Source organism: Typopeltis vanoorti, chromosome 2 (genome assembly GCF_054136105.1).
Source record: "Typopeltis vanoorti isolate ZY-2024b chromosome 2, IOZ_Tvanoo_1.0, whole genome shotgun sequence".
NCBI lineage: Eukaryota > Metazoa > Arthropoda > Arachnida > Uropygi > Thelyphonidae > Typopeltis > Typopeltis vanoorti.
The window spans coordinates 172,911,220-172,935,807 of record NC_143550.1 but is presented as its reverse complement, the minus strand read 5'-3'; the positions used below and the strand labels follow the sequence as shown (position 1 = coordinate 172,935,807).

General features: G+C 36.2%; 1 protein-coding gene across 1 annotated transcript in view; it reads right to left on the bottom strand.

Annotated features, from left to right (window-relative positions):
• LOC150109672 (neurobeachin-like protein 1) overlaps positions 1–24,588 on the bottom strand; it is a 1,254,229-nt gene that overhangs the window by 387,368 nt on the left and 842,273 nt on the right. Inside the window, exons 36-37 of the mRNA XM_090413954.1 lie at positions 16,453–16,573; positions 16,070–16,257 (exon numbers count right to left, since the gene is read on the bottom strand). Of these exons, the coding sequence (XP_090270080.1) occupies positions 16,070–16,257; positions 16,453–16,573 (309 nt within the window). The remainder of the gene's footprint in view (positions 1–16,069; positions 16,258–16,452; positions 16,574–24,588) is intronic.

Here is a 24,588-nt window from a genome sequence, read left to right as displayed (position 1 = left end):
GATTCAGGTGGGTTCCAGCTATCCATCCTTTCTGACATCTTGTATATGAATGAAGAAGGGTCCAAACTTTTAAATGAAGAGAAGTGTGTGTTAATACATGTAACTTACGGAAAAATATAATTAATTATAAATATGTAAAATTTATCCCGAACACCCTGTATATAACCTATAGAATAAAACTGAATACACTAAATTGTCCAAAAATCAGAAATCATATCAAAGAAATAAGAAAATTCAATTGTAAATTCTTACAACAAACAACTGAAAACAACCTTCATCTCAAAAAAGTCAAACAGTTGATGAACAACAACAATTAGATGGTTGCAGTCAAACTACAAAATGGGACTATAACCAGAGATAGATATGCTATAGCAAAAAAGGATTTTACTCAGTATTATATCAGGATAAAAGTTAAATGAACAAGAAAACAACTATGAAATAACCGAAGTGCCACAGATTCTACCAGAAAAAGTTATGTGGAGCATCCAAAGCTTGTAAAATGTAAAAGCTGCAGGTGAGGTGTTATAGCTGAACTTCTAAAAGCAGGTGGTAAAATGATCTACAAAATCTTGGCAAAACCATTTATTGTTTGAAGAAAAATGATGCATCAAGGAAGAAGGCTAGCCCAATTCTGATTCATAAAAAAACCCTGTAAAGTAGAAGACTTGATGAACTACTAACCCATCGCTTTACTATTGGTGGTTTACGATGTGTTTACAAAAGTCTTGACTCATAGGCTTTGTGCAACTATAGACTTTGCACAACTAAAAGAACAGGCAGGCTTTCAAAGTGGCATTAGTACAATGGACCATATTCAAGTTGTACAACAAATTATTGATCAGTGTAATGAATATCAGTTACCATTATGTCTTAGTTTTATTGATTATGAGAAAACCTTCAATTCAGTAAAGACTTGTGCAATACTTAAAGGATTACAAAACTATCAAGTGGAGGAGCCACACATCAGGACTATCAAATCAGCATACACCAATGCAACAGCAGCAATTCATTTCAATTATTCATTTCAATAGAAACATCTCTATTGTTGAAATACAGAGGTATAAGACAAGGCGATAATATCTCCAAATTGATATCTAGGCCTGGTTGGCTATGCTAATTAAGTAGTTAGCGTATCCACTCTCCAGCCAAAAGGCTGTGGGTTTGAACCCAGCCATGGGAATTAATGTTTGCGATTGTCTGTGAAAGTACTAGTGGTGCTGGTGACCAGCAGATGCCGTTGGTATAGCTGATGGTAGTTGCGGTTCACTGCAGTTGGCGGAGACAGAGAGTTGTGGAATGGGTGACTTCCCTCGATGAGTCTTTGGACTCCTTGGTGGTGTCACATAATAATAATAATCATTATTATTATTCACAGCTTGCCTACAAGAAAAATTCAAGCTTCTTGATTTGGAAGAGAAAGGTGTGAAGATAAATGGAAGATATTTAAGCCATTTACGCTTTGCAGATGACATAGTCATCTTTACTTCAACTGTGTATGAATTACACTCGTATCCATGAACTCCAAATTGCTAGCAAAACAGCTGGCCTAAAGATAAATCTAAAGAAGACCCAAGTTATGTTCAATAGATATGTCCAACCAGAAATAATAAATATCAATAATGATGAAATTAAACAAGTAGATCATTACATATATTTAGGACTATCTATATGTTCACTGGGCATACAGATGCCATATGGTCACTCCAATGTTCAGCGATGTGCCACACCAGGCCTCGCCATATAGTCCTGTTGTTTGCTTTTCTGGAGACTTCAACTCTCTGAAGATTAGTTGATCCACACATACCATCCATCCATCTCATTGATGGTCTACCCTTCCTCTTTTTTCCAGAAACTTTACCTTCTATTACTGTTCTGAGCAGCCTCCTTCCATCCTTAAAGATTTTAGACGTCTCTGACTGTTGTTATAGCTATTCCTAACCTTCTTCTGATGTCTTCTGAACAGCAATTCTTCACATTAATAATGGATCACAGGTACTCAAACTTGCTGTTAATTCTTTTTTCATTAAGGTAAATTTGTTTCTCAAGATCTTTCCTGTTTGTATTTCCTTTGAGAACCATAATCTTTGTCTTGCTAGGATTTAGTTGAAGTCCTCTGTTAGTACTCCTTTGTAATGACATGAAAGAACTAGGACAAATTCTTGACATAATTAACAAGATCAGTAATAACAGAGGACTTCAACTAAATCCTAGCAAGACAAAGATTATGTTTCTCAAAGGAAATACAAACAGGGAAGCTCTTGAGAAAAAAAAAATCTGAGTTATGCTGATGATACATCAGATTACTGATCAATCTACCTCCTATCCTGATGCCTATCTTGAGCTTATCCGATGCTTCACGCATGATGTCCTCCGTATACTTAGGACAACAGATATCAATTGAACAAAATATCATGGATGAAATTAAGAGACACCATGATACTTGGGTGGAAAATATTTGGAAAATTACATTCAATATTCAAAAGCCAACCACCATTATATCTGAAGAGAAAAGTTTTTAACCAATGTATTCTTCTTATTTTGATATATGCTGTGAAACATAAACCCTAAATGCAAAGGAAATTCAAAAATTAAAAACAACATAATTTAGTATGCTTAGTATCAAAAAACTAGATCACAAAGCAATACGTGGATAAGCAATCAAAGCAAAGTCTCTGACATCATAGGAAGAGTGAAACATCCGAAGGGGCAATGGGCTGGGCATATTGCTTTAAGACAAGTACTGGATTGGATTCCTCTTCTTCCTCTTCCCCTCTTTTTACCTTGTGGTGGTGAGGATTTTCTATTCATTTAACCGCAACTGTACAAGGATAAGGTGGTTAGCCCTATGACTCCTGGTGTATCCTATGCCTGCAGAAGTGTTGAATTCTCAAGGCCATTTTGCATATGGTGAAAAAATGAAAAATCCCAGATAAACCCAGGGAGAAACACCCTGCAGTCCATGCCCAAGACTGGCTAATTTGGCTATTATTATTATACGATAACTCCAGGGAATCCAAAGACTCATCGAGGAAGGGCACCTACTTCACAACTCTCTGCCTCCACCACTCAAATCCACCAACTAAAAGTCTGTGTAGTCTATGTCTGAGAAAGATCCTAAGCTCCTCACGTGAGCGAGGATTTATGCTTGGTGAGAATATATTGTTGGAGGTAGAGGAAATAAGAGATCTGGGATTGTTAGTGAATTAGGATCTAAAATTTAGGGGACACATCGTCAAAATTGTGAAGACAACACAAAGGCTTCTGGGAATGATGTGGAGGACACTGACATGTAGAAGTAGGGAGATTCGAGATTCTTGTTCCATTGTATAAGGCTTTGATTAGGCCACACATGGACTATTGTGCCCAGATTTTGTCACTGGGTTTTCAGAAGGATGAAGAGATGTTGGAAAGAGTCCAAAGGAGACTGACTAAGGTAGTTTCTGACCTCTGGAATGTGGAGATGAGGAAAGATCGAGAAGAAGTAATTTGCAGAGTCTGGTGGACAGGAGGAAGAGGGGAGATATGATAGAGACCTACAAGTTGGTAAGGGGTTGTTATGAGATCAATGGTGGAGAAGTTCTACCGAGAATAGTGGGAGATCAGAGGAGAACCAGAGGTCATCCCTGGAAACTGTATAAAGAGGATGTGAGTAGGGGAGTGAGAGGCAGGTGGCAGGTTTTTTTCGTGCAGGGTTGTGAATGATTGGAATGCCTTGCCTGAGAGTGTGGTTTCTGCAATGAGTTCTAGTGTGTTTAAGACACGTTATGATGAAATGTGTGTGTGATAAAAGGACTTCCCAGATGAGTCTTTGACTCCATGAGGTCTTGGGGTAATAACAACAATAATAATAATTGTGAAGACAACACAAAGGCTTCTGGGAATGATGCCGAGGACACTGACGTGTAGAAGTAGGGAGATCCTTGTTCCGTTGTATAAGGCTTTGATTAGGCCACACATGGACTATTGTGCCCAGATTTGGTCACCTGGTTTTCAGAAGGATGAAGAGATGTTGGAAAGGGTCCAAAGACGACTGACTATGGTAGTTTCTGACCTCTGGAATTTCGAGTATGAGGAAAGATTGAGAAGATGCAATTTGCAGAGTCTGGTGGATATGAGGAAGAGGGGAGATATGATAGAGACCTACAACTTGGTAAGTGGTTGTTATAGGATCAATGCTGGAGAAGTTCTACAGAAAATAGTGGGCGATCGGGGGAGAACCAGAGGTCATCCCTGGAAACTGTATAAAGAAGGTGCGAGTAGGGGAGTGAGAGGCAGGTTTTTTTTGTGTAGAGTTGTAAATGATTGGAATTCCTTGCTTGAGAGTGTGGTGTCTGCAGGGAGTCTGAATGTGTTCAAAGCATGGTATGATAAGCTGTGTGTGTGTGGTGTGTGATAAAAGGACCTCCCAGATGAGTCTTTGACTCCATGAGGTCTTGGGTAATAATAATAATAATATACCTTTCTACAATTTCTCTTATAATGTGTTTTAGTTGGACAATTAAGATTTAGATTAACATTAAGAAGAAGTGTCATTAAGAGAATATATTGGCATATTTGAAGTTATGCAGTTTGTAAAATTAACTTAATACAGAGTTAGCTAACCTCTTTGCAAGTATACTAAAAGTTTAATGAGTGGAAATTGTAAACAGAGTAAATAAGTTTGAGTTAAAAAAGAAATCTTTTGCGATCATTTTGAAACACGTTTCAGAGACAACAGATTTTTTTTGTGTGCTGCTGCTATTTGTATTAATTAGTTGGGTAAGAGCAGTTTCTATATCACATAAATAGAGCATTTGAATTTCAAGTTTATTATTATTTTTAAATTAATTTGATTTTTCAGTTCATTTTTTTGTGCATCAAGATTCTAGTCATTTTACCCTTAGGTAAAATGTCCAGTAAAAAAATTGGATGTTAGTGAGCATAGCAAGTTATCGTTACTATTCATTGCCTCTACATTTTAACTAAAGCTGGAATTATTATGCTTATTACTGCAACTTAAAAAAAATCAAAGCTGGAGTTGAATAAATCTTGTAATAAATAAATGTTGTAATTCCATAAATATGATGATTTTTGCTATAATTTTTATTACCGTAAATTCAAAATTTTTATTTTTAGGGAGAATATCTGAACTTTACAGTTTATGAAGCTCCAATTTTTACCTTGATTAGCAAGCTTAATTTGATTGCATTTAAATTATTTAAAAAAAAAAAAAACTTTTATCCTTATACTAAATTATTACCATACCTTTTAATATTTTTTCGGTATTCAGAATTTTTGTAGCAACTATGATGCTTGTCAAACAAAATTAACATTCTCAAAATCAATAATCGACACTGCAATTGAAATCTTTCACAGAAAGATTTTAATTACATCTTTCTTTAAATTAATTATGATTCAATTACATGGAATATTTAAAAGTTTAAATAATATATATATATATATTTAGAATTACATTAAAAGATTTTAAACTATTTACAAAATTTAATATTAAATATAAAGTATCATAGAAGTTGCATAATTATTTATAATCCATCGATATAAGTTAGTAATTTATTTATATAAAATGACTTACAAGGTTGCTAGTTTAATATTACCAAGATTTTTTTAATATTTATTGTATACATGTGAAATTCGTTTATATTTTTCGGAAGAGACACAATAAATAAATTATGCTCCAAAAGGGGGCAAATATCGTAGAACAGTAAAGGAAATTCCAAAAAACGGTAATTAAACTGACAGTTTAGTTACCGTTATTTGGCTAGTACTTGTAAAGCAGTATACTGTTTACAAGTGTATATACCTAATTATATTATTATTATTATTATTCAGGCCTCCAGAGTCAAAAAGACTCATCGTGGGAGGTCCTTTCTAAGAAACACAAGTCTATCAAAACTCATCGAGGGAGGTCCCTCCTAGGAAACACAAAGTCTATCCTACCACTCCTTAAACGCATTGACTGTTCTCGATCTCACCACTCCAAAGGTTTCTATACTCCAAGAAATGTGATATATGAATTTTTCTTCGATATATATTTGTTTAGTGAAGTCTTGATTCTCGATATGTGCTTCACATATTCAACACACACGACTTCCATATGGTTAAAGTAGTTGTCACAGTCGGTAAGAATATATTAATCAATTAATTATTATTCTTATTTTATTGTTACTCGTTTAAGTTAACAAAACCAAAATACTACTGTTCCTATTTTTGTATTTTTTAAGCTTTTAACGTAATTGTTTATTTTATTTATATGTTTATTTTGGATTTAATAAATATTTATTTCACTTTTGATAGATTAATACACATAATGATGCCAAGAAAATTTGAATCTGGAGCTACTAAAAGAAAACAACTTAGAGAAAATGAAAAAACAGCTAAATAGTCAAAAGGGGGCAATTTTGTCTTTCTTGTGTTCTGAAAATGAAGAATTTCGTAGAATTGAAGTTGTACTTCACAATTTTCGGAATGAAAACGAAACATTGGTATCATTATCAGGAGGAGATGAAAGTGAAAATGAAGAACATCAAAATGATGTAGAAAAGAGAGAAAGGAGTAAATGAAACAAATCAAGAGGATTCTGAAGAAAATTTTCAATCGGAGTCTGTACTTATCAGCAAGCAAGCTATCTCTTATCCTACCGATATAGCAGTGGCCACTTACTATTAATAAACAGTTTATCGAGCATATTTTAATAAATATACCCCAGACTGTTGGTAAAATCTAAAATTTAAAAAAAGAATACACAGAACGCAATAGAATATATGTCAGAAATGTAAATATATCACATTTTTACTGTAAAAAGGCGAATGGAACAAAGGAGAAACGAGAGTGGCTAATTTTTTCAGAAACCAACAAAGCAATTTACTGCTTTGTTTGTAAATTGTTTTCTAAGTCAAATAATAGCTTAACGAAGGGTTTTAATGACTGGGGAAATATAGCACGAACCTCATGTGATCACGAGCATTCTACTGAGCATATACGAGCGATGTGCACATATCGCAAAAGAAAATCAAGTTCTGTAAATAGTTGAATTGATTCTGAATTGATCAAACAAATACAATCTGAAGAAAATTATTGGAGAGAGGTTTTAAAAAGAATAATAGCTACTATTAAGTTACTGAGTAAACTAGGGCTAGCATTTAGAGGAAATACAAATGATATTTTTTCCGATTCTTGCAGCAATTATTTATCGTGTTTACATTATTTAAGTGAATTCGATGATTTTTTAAAACATTTCAAATTCACTTAAATGTATGTAAACACGAATCAAATTCACTTAAATCATGAAAATGTATGCCAGCTGTGGTTCTTACCACAGTTGGCGTTATCTTTCTTATCTTTCTTACCATACCTGTGATGAATTCATAGCGTTAATAGCTAAAAAAAACAAGAGAAATATTAATATCAGAAATTAAGAAAGCTGCTTATTTTGCAATAATACTCTATTCAATGCCAGACATTGCCCATAATGACCAAGTAGCTATGATATTTAGGTATATTGCCGCAAATTCTGACATTATAGAAACATTTATCAGGTTCATCAGAATTACACAACATAATTCCTTATGTTTAGAAGAGGTAGTATTAAAAAAAATTAGAAGAATTATCTTTGGATATAAAAATGTGCAGAGGGCAAAGCTATGATAATGCTGCCAATATGAAAGATATCTATACAGGTTTACAAGCTAGGCTGAAAAAACATAGTTCCTCTGCACATTGTATACCGTGCTCTAGTCATTCCTTAAATTTAATTGGCAACTATGCCGTAGAATCTTGTCTGGAAACTGCAATATTTTTGTTTTATTCAAAATGTATATAATTACTTTTCATCTTCAACAAGAAGATGGGTACACTCCTTAAACATTTAGAAAAAAAATCTTTAACAGTTAATAGACTAAGTGAAACGAGGTGGTCTGTAAGGAGCTGACACTATACTGGCTTTGAAATGTGGATATAAACAAATTAAAGAAGCATTACTTGAACTATCCATTTCTCCTCATGAAAAACCTATTTCTAAATTAGGGAGCTCATCATTGGCTGAACATTTTGACAAACCAGAAACAGCAATTTTAACAGTTATGTGGGACAAAATTTTACAACGAATAAATGCTACTAGTAAATCTCTACAAGACCTGATATGGATTTGTTTTTAGATAATAATTTGTTACACTCTTCAGTTGGTTTTATTTTAGATATAAGAAATAGTTTTGCTGCTTTATAGTAGGATTTACATTAAGAAGCGAATTTATTAACAGATGAGACAAAATTTAAAGATGAAAAGGAAAGAGTTAAAAAAAAAAAAAAAAAAAAGTGACGAAGTTTCACAATCTAACAATGAGATTATATTACATGGGAAAGAAAATCTCACTGTGAACACTTTTAATGTCATTTGCAATAAGCTAATTTTGGAAATTAACGAAAGAACAAAAAGCTATTTCGACATATTAGATATGTTTGACATTTCTTTGAAGGAAGATATAAATCAAGACAAGTACAACACTAGTATTGATAAAATTTTACAAACTTATGGGACTGATATTGATTCAGAAAAATTTACTGATGAAGTTAAGCAATTTTTAATAATGATAAAGGAAGAAAATTTTTCAATTAAAAATATGTACAAATTTATAAACGATGGGTTAAGGTCTACTTTTCTGAATGTAGAAACAATTTTAAAAATATTTTTGACGATGCCTATTTCAAATGCAAGTGCTGAAGATTCATTTTCAGTGTTGAAACGAATAAAGAATTATTTAAGAAGCAACTTGCACCAAAATAAAACAAGTGACCTGTTGTTATTATGCATTGAATCAGATGTAATGGACTTTATCAATTATGATGACATTATAGATATACAGTGATACCTCGGCTAACGAGTGACCCTGCTAACGAATTTTTTGGCTAACAAAGTTTTTTTTCGCTGTTTTTCGGACTCGGCTAATGAATGTTTTAGTGGAGGCGCGTGCTAACATAAAGCAGCAAACATGAACGGTCGGGCCATTCCAGGAGCTTATCTTTTCCATCTGTATATGTGTGACAAAGAAATGAGCTGTCCACATCACATAGGAGAGATCCACCAACCCGACTGGGTTTTACATTCAAGACAGCGAGAAGTGTCTGAATCACTTTAAAAACATTCTGAAAAAAAGAGAAGTTCAATCAACTTTGGACATATTTTTGACTTCTTGTTTAGCAAAGAGACAGAGGCAAGCTACTGAAGAAGAGGAGACTTACCTTGAATAAACTTTGAAAATTTGGAAGAATAGCAAAAACATTGTGTACATTTTTCAGTTTAATAAAGTGTATATAATAGTGTAAAGATCATCAGTTTTTCATTCTACATTCATTCTCCTTCATTTAATTGGGTAACTGTTCATCTAAGCCTTTGGTGAGTTTTTGCCCTTTTATATTGTGCTTTTTACTATTTTATAAAACTTATCTTCAAATAGTAGGCAGCATCGAGAACGAATTAAAATTTTCTATAGAAACTTACGGGAAATCATGTTTCGGCTAATGAATGTGATTCCGGAACAAATTATCTTCGTTAGCTGAGGTATCACTGTATTTGTGAAAACCAAAGCCAGAAAAAAAAAAATTTTAGATATTAATTTTTTTTATTTAACTTTGAACTGATTTATTTTTATACATTTTTTAAAATGAAAATATATGTATACTAATGTTGTATTGTGTTATTAAAATGAGTTATTATGGAAATGTTGACTTTTATTTTCAATAAACTAAAAAAATGCTTATTTGTGAGGGCCTCATAATAATGTTGCACCTTGGGCCTCCAAAAGTATAAATGTGGCCCTGGTATGCAGGCACTAACAACAAGCAAATGAGGCAACTGGTGTTGGTCCTAGAGTCCTAAAGGTGCCCCTAGAGCTGCATCTTCTTCAATCAGGACAATGCCATCTGCAAAGCAGAGGTAGTTTATTCAAATGCCATTTATTGAAATTCCTCCACCTTCTTCTTTAATCTTATGTAGTATTCTTCCCAGATGTGTGATGAAGATGATTGGTGATATTGGGTCCCCTTGTCTTGTGCCTTGACTAGTGGCAAACCAATCTCCAGTCTTGCCTGCTATCCTGATTTTTGCTTATACTTGGCTGTTTATATCTTTCAGCAGATGGATCAATTTATTGTCCACACCATAGGATTCCAAGACAGTCCATGTTATATTGTGGTCAATATTATCAAATGCTTTTTGGAAATCCACGAAACAGCAGTATATCTTTTTTTTTTTTTTTTGTTCTTTCTTCGAGCTTTCTCTGCTATTAGTCTTAGTGTGGAGAAAGCTTGCTCAAAAATGTGCCTCCATATGACCCTTTAGGCATTCTGTTAGTATTTTCATCAGCACTTTGCCAAGATGACTCATTAATGCAATAGTTTTCTGTAATTGGTGCATTCTAAAGCACTGCCTTTCTTATGAAGAACAACCAAGACTGATATTTTCCACTCTTCGGGGGCATACCCTGATCTCCATATTTCATTACATAGCTTATGCGTTTCTTTTACAACTGATTCTCCCCCATATTTTAGCATCTCACCTATTATGTTGTCATCTCCAGGACTCTTGTTGTTCTTGAGATGTTTTTTAGCCTTATTCACTTTCTCTTCCAAGATGTTAGTTTCAAAGATCTCTGCTGGTGGAGAGATTACTTTTAGTTCTTTGATTACTTCTGTTGCAGTATTATTTAGTTAATTTTTATATAGTTCGCTGCAATATCTTGTCCATCTGTGTATGATTTCTGTCTTGTCCATCAATACTTTACCATCTTCATCTTTGACAGCTACTGATCTTGTTTGCCACTTCCTGTTGACATTTTTTATAAGTTTGTAGACCTCTCTAGTTTTGTGCTCTCCATAGTACTGTTCAATGTCTTTGCACTGGTCATCCAACCATTTGGCTTTATCAGATCTTGCTGCTTTCCATACTTCATTGCATTTTTGACGGTATAACTCATCTGCTGTCTCTGAATTATCTCTTTTAAGTTTCAGTTCTCTTTTCTCTTGTACCAATTTTAGGGTTTCCTGAGTTATCCATTTCTTGTTGATCTTTTCTCATTCAGGAATTACTTCCTCTACTGCTTTTTTTTAGCACTGTAGTCAGTCGTTCTGCTCTTGTATTTATATTTTTTTTCTGCTTGGGGTCTTAAGCTTAGTTTCCAATATGTTCTGATATGCTGTTCTTAGCCTGTCTTCATTTAGTTTTGAGATGTCTCTAGCTTTTTTGGAACTTTCCTTTGTACTTCTGTTTCAGTTTTAGCCTTATATTTGCAATCACTAAGCTGTGGTCTGAATCATTATCAGTTCCTTGGAATGATCTGCACTGTTGAACTGAAATAGACATCCTCTTTAGTTCAACAGTGCACTGAATGTTGAACTTCGAATGTAGCACAGGTCAACAAGGTTCACATCCATAGCTTAGGCAGGGGGCTATGTTAGAAGTCCACTACACTCTCCAAATTATTTCAATCACCTTAAAAACGAACAAGCTAACCAAACAAGTACAACAGGAATTGCCTGAATATCCTCCAGTTCAATATCGAGGATTCACTAGATCAAAATCAGAGGTATTAAATAATATTCCTACTAGGTACAAAGTAGACATTGTTTCCATACAAAAAACTTACCATACCCCACAAGGAAATATTACCATTCCTGGTTACATTCTTCTCACTGATAAACCAGATGAAAGACATGGCCTGGCAATCTACGCAAAAGCAAATTTGGAAAGAATGGACCATTCACAAAGCGATTTTTTTCCCATTGGTATCCAGCTGGACAACTTATCAATCTACAATGCATATAAGCCTCCTCTACTTGACTGGTCCTGTACTTACTCAGTCAGTCCATCCTGGCATCGTCCTTGGTGATTTCAACTCACATAGTATGCTATGAAGGTACAATAATGATGACAACCAAGGCCTGCAATTGAGAGATTGGATGTTATCAAACCACCACTACTTCCTGTAAGAACAGCATGCAACCCAGAACCTTTATGTCTGGAAGATGAAGTTCAGAGATAACCCCTGACCTCTGTTTTACCACCAATGATATGGAAGGAACCCTCCCCCCCTCACCTCAACCTATCAAGTACTGCTTTCTTTCCCCCACAGTCAGCATAGACCCTACCTAATTATAGTGTGGGACTTATAATCCCCATCCCATTACCCCGATGGAATCTCAGGAAAGCAAACTGGCAAAAATTTACTGAATTGATTGAAAACAGTAAATTCTGGCCAGTTTGCATAATTCCACCTACAGTTCATAACTATGAAAAATTCACTAAAACTTTTTATAGCATCTGGCACATCCCAAGAGGTTTCAGAAAAATCTATAGACCAGAACCATCCAGATACTGCTTCTGACTTTTTAAGGTCTTTGGATGATTGTAGAAGAACTCCCTGGTATGAAGAAATGAACAACCTCAACTTTATCAGATCAAGTAACAAGGCTTGGTCACTGCTCTGTCGCCTGGGAGGCACCAACACTCCAAACAGGACTAAAGGAAAAGTAAATCCCAATAGTATAGCAAAAATCTTAGCACAAAAAGCTAAACCCAAAATTCCTATAGAAACCAAAAAAGAGATCCATTATCTTTGTAAAAAAGCTGTCTTATCATGTCCTACATCTACAACAAACTCCAATCCAGTAAATGAAATTAATGCAGCACTCAAACTAACTAAAACAAGTAAAGCTCCTAGCAGTGATGACATCCTTCCAGACTTTCTTACTTATCTTGGCCCAAGAGCAAAATCCTGGCTATTTAATTTCTTCTCTACAATAATAAATGATGAACAGCTCCCAAAACTTTAGCATGAATCAAAGATAATAGCCCTGCCAAAACCTAATAAGTCAACTGATGACTCTAATGACTACCACCCTATAGCATTACTCTGTGCTCCTTACAAACTTTTTTGAAAGGATTATCCACTCTAGAATTTCTCCAAAAATAGAAGCCTGTTCACTGGGTAAGATGGCTTCTATTTTTGGGCCTGGCAAAAGTTGCTATGATCAGGTACTAACTCTTGCAACCTACAGGCACTGTCTGCATAGACCTAACATCAGTTCACAAAAAAAGCAGAACATTTATCTTACAGGATGGATTGCCACAAGGATCTCTCCTTGCCCCAGCTTTATTCAACTTGTACATAAACAACACCCATCCAACAGCTAGTCGGAAGTTTATCTATGCTGATGACATAGCTATAGCCACCGAAGACAGTGCCTTCCAAGGCATTGAGAAAACACTGAGAAAAGATCTGAGATCACTACAAAATTACTTTGAACACTCGAAACTATCCTTTAATACCAGCAAAATTGTTGTTTCTGCTTTCCACTAAAATAATCATGAAGCTCATAGAAACCTAAAAATAAACTTCTGCAACAGGAACTCTAATCCATGAAAGTAATCATGATTACTTTGGTGTCACACTTGACAGTAGTTTTACTTACTGAAAACATTTGGAAAAAACTAAGATATCTTTTCTTTCTTTTTTTTTTATGTTGGGCCCATTACCAACCCATACATGGTATAATGTTGGTACATTATACCATGTATGGGTTGCCAGGAACAACATTTTAAACAAGCTGACAGGCACAACTTTGGGTTGTAATGCCTCAGGAATTTGCATTTACTCCCAGACAGTGGTATCGATAGGTTAACTGAAACTGTTAGCTTATATACAGTTTTGCTCAATAATTTTTTGTATTTCCCCATACACTAAATAAATAAACCACCCCACCCTCCAAGCAAAAAATGTACTCCTAACATGTTTGCTAACCACACTCTTATACAATTTCCACTGGTGATCCCTTGTTCTCTCTCTTCCTGCCATGTACCAAAAAAAAAAAAAAAGTCTCAGTGTCAATCCTATTAACCCCTTTAAAAGCTTATATGCTTCTCATTTTTTTTTTTCTTCTTTTCCTATCACTTGCTCAATAGCCCAGATTTAGCCTTACTAAATCCATATATAAGAGAACAATAACCCTGCCACTTGTTAGCATGTTCTTCAACAATCATGTAATCTAATGTGTCGTTTGGTTACCTTCATGCCCTCTAAACATCAATTAGCCTCATCATGTAGATCAGTTCCATCAACAATCATGTAATCTAATGTGTTTTTTGGTTACCTTCATGCCCTCTAAACTTCAATTAGCCTTATCACTGTAGCTCAGTTCCATCAATATATATACACAGCTTCTGATCTCTTCGCAAAGTGTATCACTTTGGACCAAAGTGTACCACTACCTTTGCTACGAGTTGCCTGGTGTTGTACTACTTATCCAGGTAAGATAGTACAACACTATATTCAGTCCTGAAGATATTTTCAGGTGCAAACTTTGTTTGCTCTCACTGGGATAAAGGATTAAACTAAATTTATCATAGTCTAACCTAGTGAAAAATAAACTTTCAACATCTTTCTCTAAATCCAGAGTAATTTAATATAAAAAAAAAGGTGGCAAACCTTTTGGCAACTCTCCTATAGGTAAAGATGACCTTGCTACTGCTTCTGCCTGGAATCTCCAACTCTGGGCCTGGCTCCCACTGAAGAGACCTCAACAAAGGTCGAAACTAGTCTGGGTAGTAGCCAATCCCTTAATGCATAACAGTATACATATCCACAAGGAGATGTGGTTTGCATTATGGGAGATACTGGGATAGGAGTGTTGGTAGCTTGCTCCATCTTTGCTATGAGTTGCCTGGTGTTGTACTACTTACCCAGGTAAGATAGTACAACACTATATTCAGTCCTGAAGATATTTTCAGGTGCAAGCTTTGTTTGCTCTCACTGGGATAAAGGATTAAACTAAATTTATCAAAGTGTACCACATTCTCCTTTGCCCATACTGCTAGTCTAATTTAAGCCTTCTTGGTGGTAAACGAAGGATCTCTACATCACTTTCATTTACCATTGCTTGCTCTTCCAAGTTTAGCATCATCAGCAAACAACTGAATGTTTCCTGTCAAATCATTTCCTATATCATCATTGATATACAAATTAAATAACAGGGGACCAAGTACTGAGCCCGTGGTCACTTGCCTTCTCCTGGACTCCTCCATAAACAACTTTTTGATATCTGTTCATCAGCCACCATCTAATTGCTCCAATTTAGACAATAGAGTTCTATGTGGGATCTTGTCAAATGCTGAGCAAAAGCAATATCACTGAGTAGCCATTTCCCTTATCCAACTTCACTGTCATTTTATCAAAAAGTGTGAGGAAATTACTAAGACAAGATGTAATCTTCACAAAACCCATCTTGTCCCTTATAGAGTATAATATTCCTATCTGCCCAATCCTGAATTCTGCTTTTCAACAATTTCTCCATCTTAATCACAACTCCTGAGTGGTTTGCTGATTGGCTTATGATTTACTACTTCTACCTTGGAGCCTCCTTCATGTAGTGGGACTATTTTGCCTTCTTTCCACTCCATTGGCACCATCCAAATACTGAGACTTAAATTAAACATCTTGGTTAGGGGAGCTGATAATTTCCTTGCACATTCTCATAATATGTGTACTGATATGCCATCCAATATCATGGCTGTGGAATTAGATGACATATTTCTGCAATATTTTAAGCACCTCCATTTCTTCAGCTCTATTCTCCTACATTGTATAGTTATATTGTTGTACTCTAATGCCAGCAAGGCCAACCAGATAGAAAGCAGTTCTACTTTTCAACTGCAAGCTGTGAGTTCATATACCACTATGACAGATGTTTATGAATATCTTTAAGTGGAAGGTGATTTTCAATGATCCACAGTGAGACCACTACCATGCTTATTGGAGGCCTAATATTTCTTCAAATGAGGTACTAATGCACTAACATTAGTAACAAAAAAATTATTTGCATTTCATATAAAAATAATTTCCTTGTAAGTACTACATTAAATCCAACTAATTTTGGTTGGTATTAATATCATATTACATTAGTACTACAAATTAACAATCTTGTGGGTGACAATATTATTAGCAAATAATATTTAAAAAAATTAAACATTTAAGTTACAAACTGACAGTTTTTATAATCTGTTTATGGAGAGATGAATACTTACCACTTTTTCTAAGAATGCTTTCCATTCAGTGCTTAAGGCATAATGCTGAAAGTCTTCAAAAAAAGAAGGACCAGAACTTGTTTTTGGAAGAGCAGGAAGATGACGATGAAGATTTAAATTTGGACTAACTTTCTCTATTAATGCTCTTACAACAGGAATTAGAAAAGAATAATGTTCTTGGTCTCCTGCTATGAGGGGAGGGGAGCGAGAGAGAGAGAGAGAGAGAGAGATGATTAATTAACAATTATCTATGGTAGCAACAGAAGGGACTCAAGTATTTTTTGCAATATCCAGAACAAAACATTATGTCAAATAAATGCTAATCTTTTAACTTCTTTTAAAGAGAGGAAAAAAAAAAAAACATATGGTAACATGAAACTTACTTTCAATGGCATGATTAAGGATTCCATCTATACTAGCGAGAAGGTGACAAGTTTCTTCAATACTCGCAAAAGGTCGAGTCTGAACCAATGCATGTAACTTGGCAGTAGCCATGGCACATAACTTAAAAAAAATAAAAAATATCATCATAATGTGTGTCCATTCAATAACAGTGTTGCTCAGAAGAAAATAAAATACAATAAAATCATTTTTATAAAGACTGACATTACTGCTATGATAAGGCAGATAATCCTATCTACTGATACATTTCAAAACTGCATATATCTTTTGGCCTGTCTGTGTTTTGGGAAAGAAAACTTTACTATCCCCATATCGTACCTTTTAATTATCCTGTAAAGTCTAGAAAAGGGAATTCTTCTACTGATAAGCTATGGAAGCTCCTATTGTGGCTCACTACTGTCAGCAATATATACCTCAAGATAAACAATTCATAACTTACACTACTTGGAAAGAAGTCAATGGACGCACCAATGGGCAAGGTGCATTTTCCATGTAGCAAGTCACATGTTTGTAGCCTGTATAAATTAGAGGAATATAATACTCCCAAGTCAGTGCAACTGTGTCTGGGTGGATTGATTGTGAGAAGGGAACACACCGAGTTTGAAGTTTTGACATGTTGCAAGCCCATCTGTTTGGCAAATAAGCTATCCCAAGTCAACGATCAGTGATAACCATACTGAGATTGAAGCAAGGGAGTTAACTGCAAGTGCTAGTTGAATGCAGAGTTTTGGGCATTGACTGGAAATGAATCTGCACAAAAACATTCAGAACCAAGGCTCATGGGTTTCCATGGTAGGACCAAAAGAAGCCTCACATTATCTGAACCAACGTGCAGTGTCATCTTCAGTAGTGCAAAGAGCATTTGAGTGGGATGCAGAAAGCTGTGTTATGAAGCAACAAATCAGGCTACACCCTCTACCAAGCAAATGGATGGGTGTGGCAGATGCCTAGTGAATGTCTCTTACCAGAGTGTGTAATCCCAACTATGAAATCAGAGGGAGCAGTGCGATGGTACGTTACTGTTTTTCTTAGTTTTGCCTTGGATCTCTGTTTCTGGTGCCACAACACCAGAAACAGAGATCCAAGGCACCAGAAACAGAGATCTGGTGCCACAACACCTGAACTCTGAGAAGTATCCGAACATTCTTCAGAACTGACTTTCTTTCAGCAAGACAATGCATTGTGTAATAAGGATGCTACTGCAACTGCATGGTTTGTGGACATGAACATTACTAGAAGAACTTTATAAAGAACTGTATAGGGATCCTTCAATAGATAAATCAAATATAAATAACTCTTTCCCATCACTTCTTTTTTTATTTTGGCCACATATACGAGAGGTTGGCTCTCGTATATGTGCCCAGTAGCATAATAAACCAATAGTATTTTAGTACCGTATATGGGTAGTAGGATGGGAAAGGAGAAACTTGTTGACATTCGATTTAAAAGCCTGTATATTGCATAGGAAACGTGCAAGACCCTTGTGATCAAAGCCATGCCCCACAGACCCTTGCATATTCACTACACCAACATCCATTGTCTCAACTCCAACCTTAACTCCACTATCATCTGCAGTCAACCAAATCCCACCTGCTCTTCTTAACAGAAACTATAATTTCGCCTTCCCCTGGCACTATCCATCTCAACCATCCAAACTATACACTATTTAACTCCTTTCGACCCAAGGGTGGGGTAAGTGCATATATCCGCTCTGACATACCCTGTCAGAGAGCACCTAACCTAGAATCACCCAACTTTGACCTTCTTTGGCTAAAAATATCCTTCTCCCACTCAGTCAAATTCATCTGCTGTCTCTATCGCTCTCCTAATACCACCAACCACTCTGAGCTCTTTATTTCCTCTCCTCAAATGTTTTCCTCCAGTCCCACTCTCCTAATAGTGAAATCATACTCCTAGGTGATTTTAATGTCCACAACACTAACTGGCTTTCCTCTTCCAGTTGTACAGATCCTGCAGGCAGAGATGCTGAAATATTTGCCATCACCAACGACCTTACACAAATTGTTCTGCACAAGAGTAGTTTGGCATTATAAAGTGCCAAATTGGACAGCCTTCGAGACTACTATGCTTCATTCCCATGGTTGGACTATTGTTTGCAGTCTTCCAATCCAAACATATGCACCGAACATATCACCAAAGTAATCCTCACTGGCATGATAACATACATTCTCCACACTTCTCTGAACTTCCGTCCCCTAGTCAAACACTGGTTTTCCAAAAGATGTGCCAAGGCTGTACAAATGAAACATCAGGCATACCACAACTGGCTCAAATTAAGAACTCCATCCTCCTTCAGTACCTACACTGAAGCCCGAAAGAGATACAAAAAAATTATCAATGATTCCAAAACAGAATTTGAACAGGCAAAAAGCAGGAAACTTGCAGCTTGTCCTAGCGGCAGGCATGCATTTTGGTCTCTTGCAAAAGGCAATTGGTTGCAACTTTTGCCCTACACTACTCCCACTCCTTAATCATACCCAGATGGCTCAATTGCAACATCACCCACAGAAAAAGCTAATCTCCTGGCTTCACACTTTGCCTCCAATGCATGCATAACTGACAATGCCAAATGCCCCCAAGTCATTCCAACTGCCCAACATACAATGCCCCTGTATCCTTTTGCCAGAAAGAGATCATAAACCTGTTGTCAAAATTAGATAAAAAAAAAAAGCTCCTGGACCTGATGGCATTCCTCCAATTGTTCTGAAGGTCTGTGCAGCAGAACTGACTCCTATCCTATGCCGTCTGTACACACACACACACTCTCTCTTACTCCACTATACATACCAAAGCCTGGAAATTGGCCTATATTCAACCCATTCTCAAAAAGGGTGACAAAAATCGCTGCCATCTAACTACTGCCCTATCTCATTCACCTCAATCCTATCTAAAGTGATGGAGAAAACCATCAATTCTCAACTCCTACTCTACCTTGAACGTACCGAGCTATTAAGCGACCACCAGTATGGACTCTGTCGATGCCAATCAACAGGTGACCTGCTCTCATATATCACCCATCTCTGGACAAATGCCATGGAAAACTTTGGCAAATCCCAAGTAGTTGCACTTGATATCTCTAAAGCCTTTGACTGGATCTGGCACAAAGGCTTACTAAGCAAACTTCCATCATTTGGACTGTCTCAGGACCTGCAGATGGATTGCCAGCTTCCTGTCTGGATGCACACTATGTGTGATGGTAGATGGCTCCCTATCCCCCCACCATCCAACTAATGCTGGGGTCCCACAAGGTTCAGTTCTCTCACCGACACTCTTCCTTCTGTACATCAATGACCTACTTCAGTTGACCTCCAACCCAATACACAGTTTTGCAGATGACAGTACATTGCACTCCTCCCTTTCATTTGATAAAACTTACCCTACACAACTCACTTCAACCCACAGAACATCAACCACAACTTCCCTTAATTCAACCTCCAAGACATCCCCAATGTGGCTCAGATAAAAAGGCGTTAGCTGATTTTTTTTTTTTTTTCTGAAGTGGACATAGAAAAGTCCAAATGGAAAAATTAGTGAAATTGACTTTATCCTTAGCAATAAGAAAAACATCTTTCAAGACTGCTCCGTTATAAACACCTTCAACATTGGAAGTGACCATCGTATGGTAAGCAGTAAAATTCAAATAAACTGCCAAAAAAGAAAGAAGAAAACTGTTTCAAAGATCAAAGCAAAGTATAGATGTACACAAACTCAACATTAAAAAAGATATATTCCAACATAAACTAAATTCATGTTGGAATAATTAAATCACCAATAAATTTAAACATCTTATTATAGATGACAATTCTGATCTATCTGAAAGTAATGACATTTTTACCCAAAATCTTTTACGATGCTCACTTGAAATAGCTGGTACACAGAACATAAACAAGACAAAATTTCTAAAGAAACAAAACAGCTCTTTGCTTTATGCGGATGATGTTATACTTCTAAATAAATCCGCTACAAGTCTGCAAGATTCTCTGACTAAATTGAATAGCTGTTGTAATAGATATGGTATGAAGGTCAGCAATAAAAAGACAAAGACAATGAAAATAGGCAGAATCATTGAAAATGTCAACTGTGTTGTGAATGGAGAACCTGTGGAACAAGTAAAACATTTCAGCTACTTAGGCACAATTTTTGCTGAAGATGGTAAACTAAATATAGAAATAGACAACAGAATCAGCAAAGCTGGTATCGTGGGAAGTCAATTGAATAAATTCATATGGAATAAGAAAGAAATTAGCCGGAACACTAAATTAGCTGTATACAAGACTGTGTTCAAACCAATTTTAACTTATGGATCTGAGAGCTGGGTCAGAAGTAAAACACTTGACCAAAGAATAGAGACCGCAGATATGAGAGTCCTGAGAAAGATTAGAGGCGTGAACAGATGGCATCAATGGCAATATCATATGAAAAATGAGGATATTAGGAAAGAACTTGACATTGTCAGCATCCAGGAATGCGTTAGCAGAGCTAATCTCAGATGGTATGGTCACTTAAATAGAATGGGAGAGGAAAGATTAGCAAAACAAGTGTTCTCTGCCAGGTTGCCAGGAAAACGACCCAGAGGAAGACCAAGATATAGGTGGATTGATACGGTACAAAGTGCCTTAGACGATAGAAATATAAGATCTGATAATGTTGGAGTCTTGACAAGTAACAGACTGATTTGGAGGAAAATTGTAGATAGGAAGTTAGTAATGATGTAATTTTTTCATGTAGTACTGTCATATCCTGTACACCCCTTGAGGGTACATGGCAGGAATTTGATGATGATGATGATGACAAAACAGCTTATGAAGAAACAAAGAGAAATGAAACAATCAATTAACCTACAGAATAAAATTGAATTTACTGAATTGCAAAATGATCAGAAAACGCATCACAGAAGAAATAAGAAAATTCAATTGTAAATTCATACAACAAACACTGAAAACAATCGTAGTCTCAAGCAATTGATGAACAGCAATGAACAGACGGTTGCAGTCAAACTACAAGATGGAACCATCACCAAAGACAGATATGCCATAGCAAAAAGAGCAGAAGAATTTTACTCAATATTATATCAGGATGATGAATTAAATGAAGAAGAAGACAACTACGAAACAACTGAAGTACCAAGCTGAAGATTCTACCAGAAGAAGTTATGTGGAGCATCCAAAGCTTGCAAAATGGGAAAGCTGCAGTTGAGGATGGAGTCATAGTTGAACTTCTAAAAACAGGTGGAGAAATAATCTGCAAACTCTTAGCAAAATTATATACTTTATATCTGAAGAAAAATGATATACCAAGAACATGGAAGAAGGCTACTATCAGTAGTTTACAAAGTGTTTATATAAGTCTTAACTCATAGGCTTTGTGCAACTCCAGACATAGCACAACAAACAGAATAGGCAGGCTTTCGTATGGGCTTTAGTACAATGGACCATATTGAGTTGTACAGCAGATTATTGAACGGTGTAATGAATATCAATTACTACTATGTCTTAGTTTTATTGACTATGAGAAAGACTTTAATTCACTTAAAACTTGTGCAATACTTAAAGCATTACGAAACCGACAAGTGGAGGAGCCATACATCAGGTGCATCAAAACAGCATACACCAATGCCACAGCAGCAATTCATTTCAATTTGAACATTTCTACTGTGGAAATACAGAGATGTATAAGACAGGGTGACACAATATCTCCAAAATTATTCACAGCATGCCAGAAGAAATATTCAAACTTCTTGATTGGGAAGGGAAAGGTTTGAAGATAAATGGAAGATATTTAAACCATCTACACTTTGCAGATGGCATAGTTATCTTTACTTCAATTGTGAATGAATTACAGACTCGTATCCATGAACTCAAAATTGATAGCAAAACAGCTAGCCTAAAGATAAACCTAAAAAAGACCCAAAATATGTTCAATAGCTATGTCCAAGCAGAAATAATAAAAATCATTAATGAGGAAATTAAACAAGTAGATCATTACACATACTTAGGACAACAGATATCAATGAAGCAAAATATCATGGATGAAATTAAAAGCCACATGATGCTTGGGTGGAAAGCATTTAAAAAATTACATTCAATATTCAAAAGCCAACTATCATTATAACTGAAGAGAAAAGTTTTTTTAACCACTGTATTCTTCCTATATTAACATATGGCTGTGAAACATGGACACTATATGCAGAGGAAATTCAGAAATTAAGAACAACACAATTTAGTATGGAAAGAAGTATGCATGGTATTACAAGACTGGATCACAAAAGGAATATGTGGATAAGAAACCAAACCAACGTCTCTGACATCTTAGGCAGAGTGAAACATCTTATGAGGAACTAGGATGGACATATTGCTCGAAGACAAGATCAACGATGCACAAAAGAAGTACTGGATTGGATTCCATGGGAGGAAAAATGACCACAACGCCAATCTAATTCTAGTAGCAAGGCTTATACGTTGGTTAAGACATAACTGGTAATTAGTTTATGGAATTAACAATGCATATAAAGTATATTAATTAAAGGTAACTTTAATGAATAACTTCTATATTTCGGCAACGTCACATTGCCATCTTCAGGAACATAAAGATATGGTATGTGCACTCAAGGCACTAACACAAGTAAATGAGGAAGAAAGCAAGAAACTAATATTGTTCTTAAAGTCCTAATGGTGCCCTCTTGCGGGCTAATTTGGTAGTGTTGGCAGTTGGGCTGCAGTTCTCATAATGTAAGTCTACCAAATTTGGGGTAGTTTCATGCACCCAAATTTGTTGAGGTTAGGAACGTTTTTTAGAGCTGCTGAAGATTCTTTGAATAATCTTTCGTATTTAAACTTGCTGCGATGAATTATTTTTGTTTTCTTCCAACGAATTTTATGGTGAGTATCTAAGGCATGGTCTGCCAGCCCAGAGCGGCTGTCCTGGTGAAACCGGATGTAGTCTTTGTGTTCTGAAATCCTGATATTTGTTGTTCTGCCTGTTTGGCCAAAGTACGACAAATTGCAGCTGCAAGGGACCTGGTATACACCAGGTAGGTCTAGGGGAAGTGGTTGGTCTTTGGAAGAGCGGATAAGGGATGCCAACTTTTTATATGGTCTGTAACAGGAAGTAAGGTCATATTTTTTGAGGATATTGGTTATTTTCTCAGAGGTGCCCTGGATGTAGGGGATGGTGATAGACTTGGTGTAATCTTTATTGTGGAGGGGGGGAGGGGGGGTTGTGGTTTACTAGTTTTAGTATTTTTTGGATTTTTTTGGGGTTATAGCCATTGGCTAAGAAAGTGTTGAAGATGTGGTTTAGTTCAGTAGTCAGGGCCTTGTCATCTGAGCAGATTAATTTTGCCCGGTTATATAGTGCTTTTATAACCCCATATTGTTGTGAGGGACAGGGATTGCTGGTGAATGTATCTGCCATATGGGGGGGGGGGGGGTTCTGTAAATAGAGAAAACCAAAGATCGATCAAGCTGGCGGGTGATTAAAGTGTCTAGGAAGGGGAGGTTGTAGTTTTCCTCTTTTTCTAAGGTGAACTGGACTCTAGGGTGTTGGTTGTTTAAGTGTGTTAGGAAGGAGTGGAGTGTGTCTGAGCCATGTGGCCAAATAGCAAACACATCATCCACATAACGAAGCCAAATAGTGGGTTTTTGTGGGGCAGAGTTTAAGGCTTTCTCTTCAAATGTCTCCATAAAGAAATTGGCTAAGGGTGGGGAAAGTGGTGAACCCATGGCTGCCCCCTCTATCTGTTTGTAGAACTTTCCTTGCCAAACGAAATAGCCTGAGTTCATTGTGAACTGAAATAGGGCTGAGATATTGGGAGGAAACTTGGCTTGGATGAGCTCAAGGGTTTCTTTGAGTGGGACATTAGTGAATAGGGAGGAGACGTCAAAACTGACCATTATGTCAGTGTGTTGGAGTGTGAGGTTTTCTATACTGGCTGTAAAGTGGGCTGAGTTTTTTATGTGTGATGGTGTGTTGCCAGTGTAGGGTGTCAGGTGTCAGTGTTTTGGCTAAATGTTTGGCTAATTTATATGTGGGGGAATCAATGCCATCCACTATGGAACGCAATGGCACATTTCGTTTATGTATTTTTGGGAGTCCAT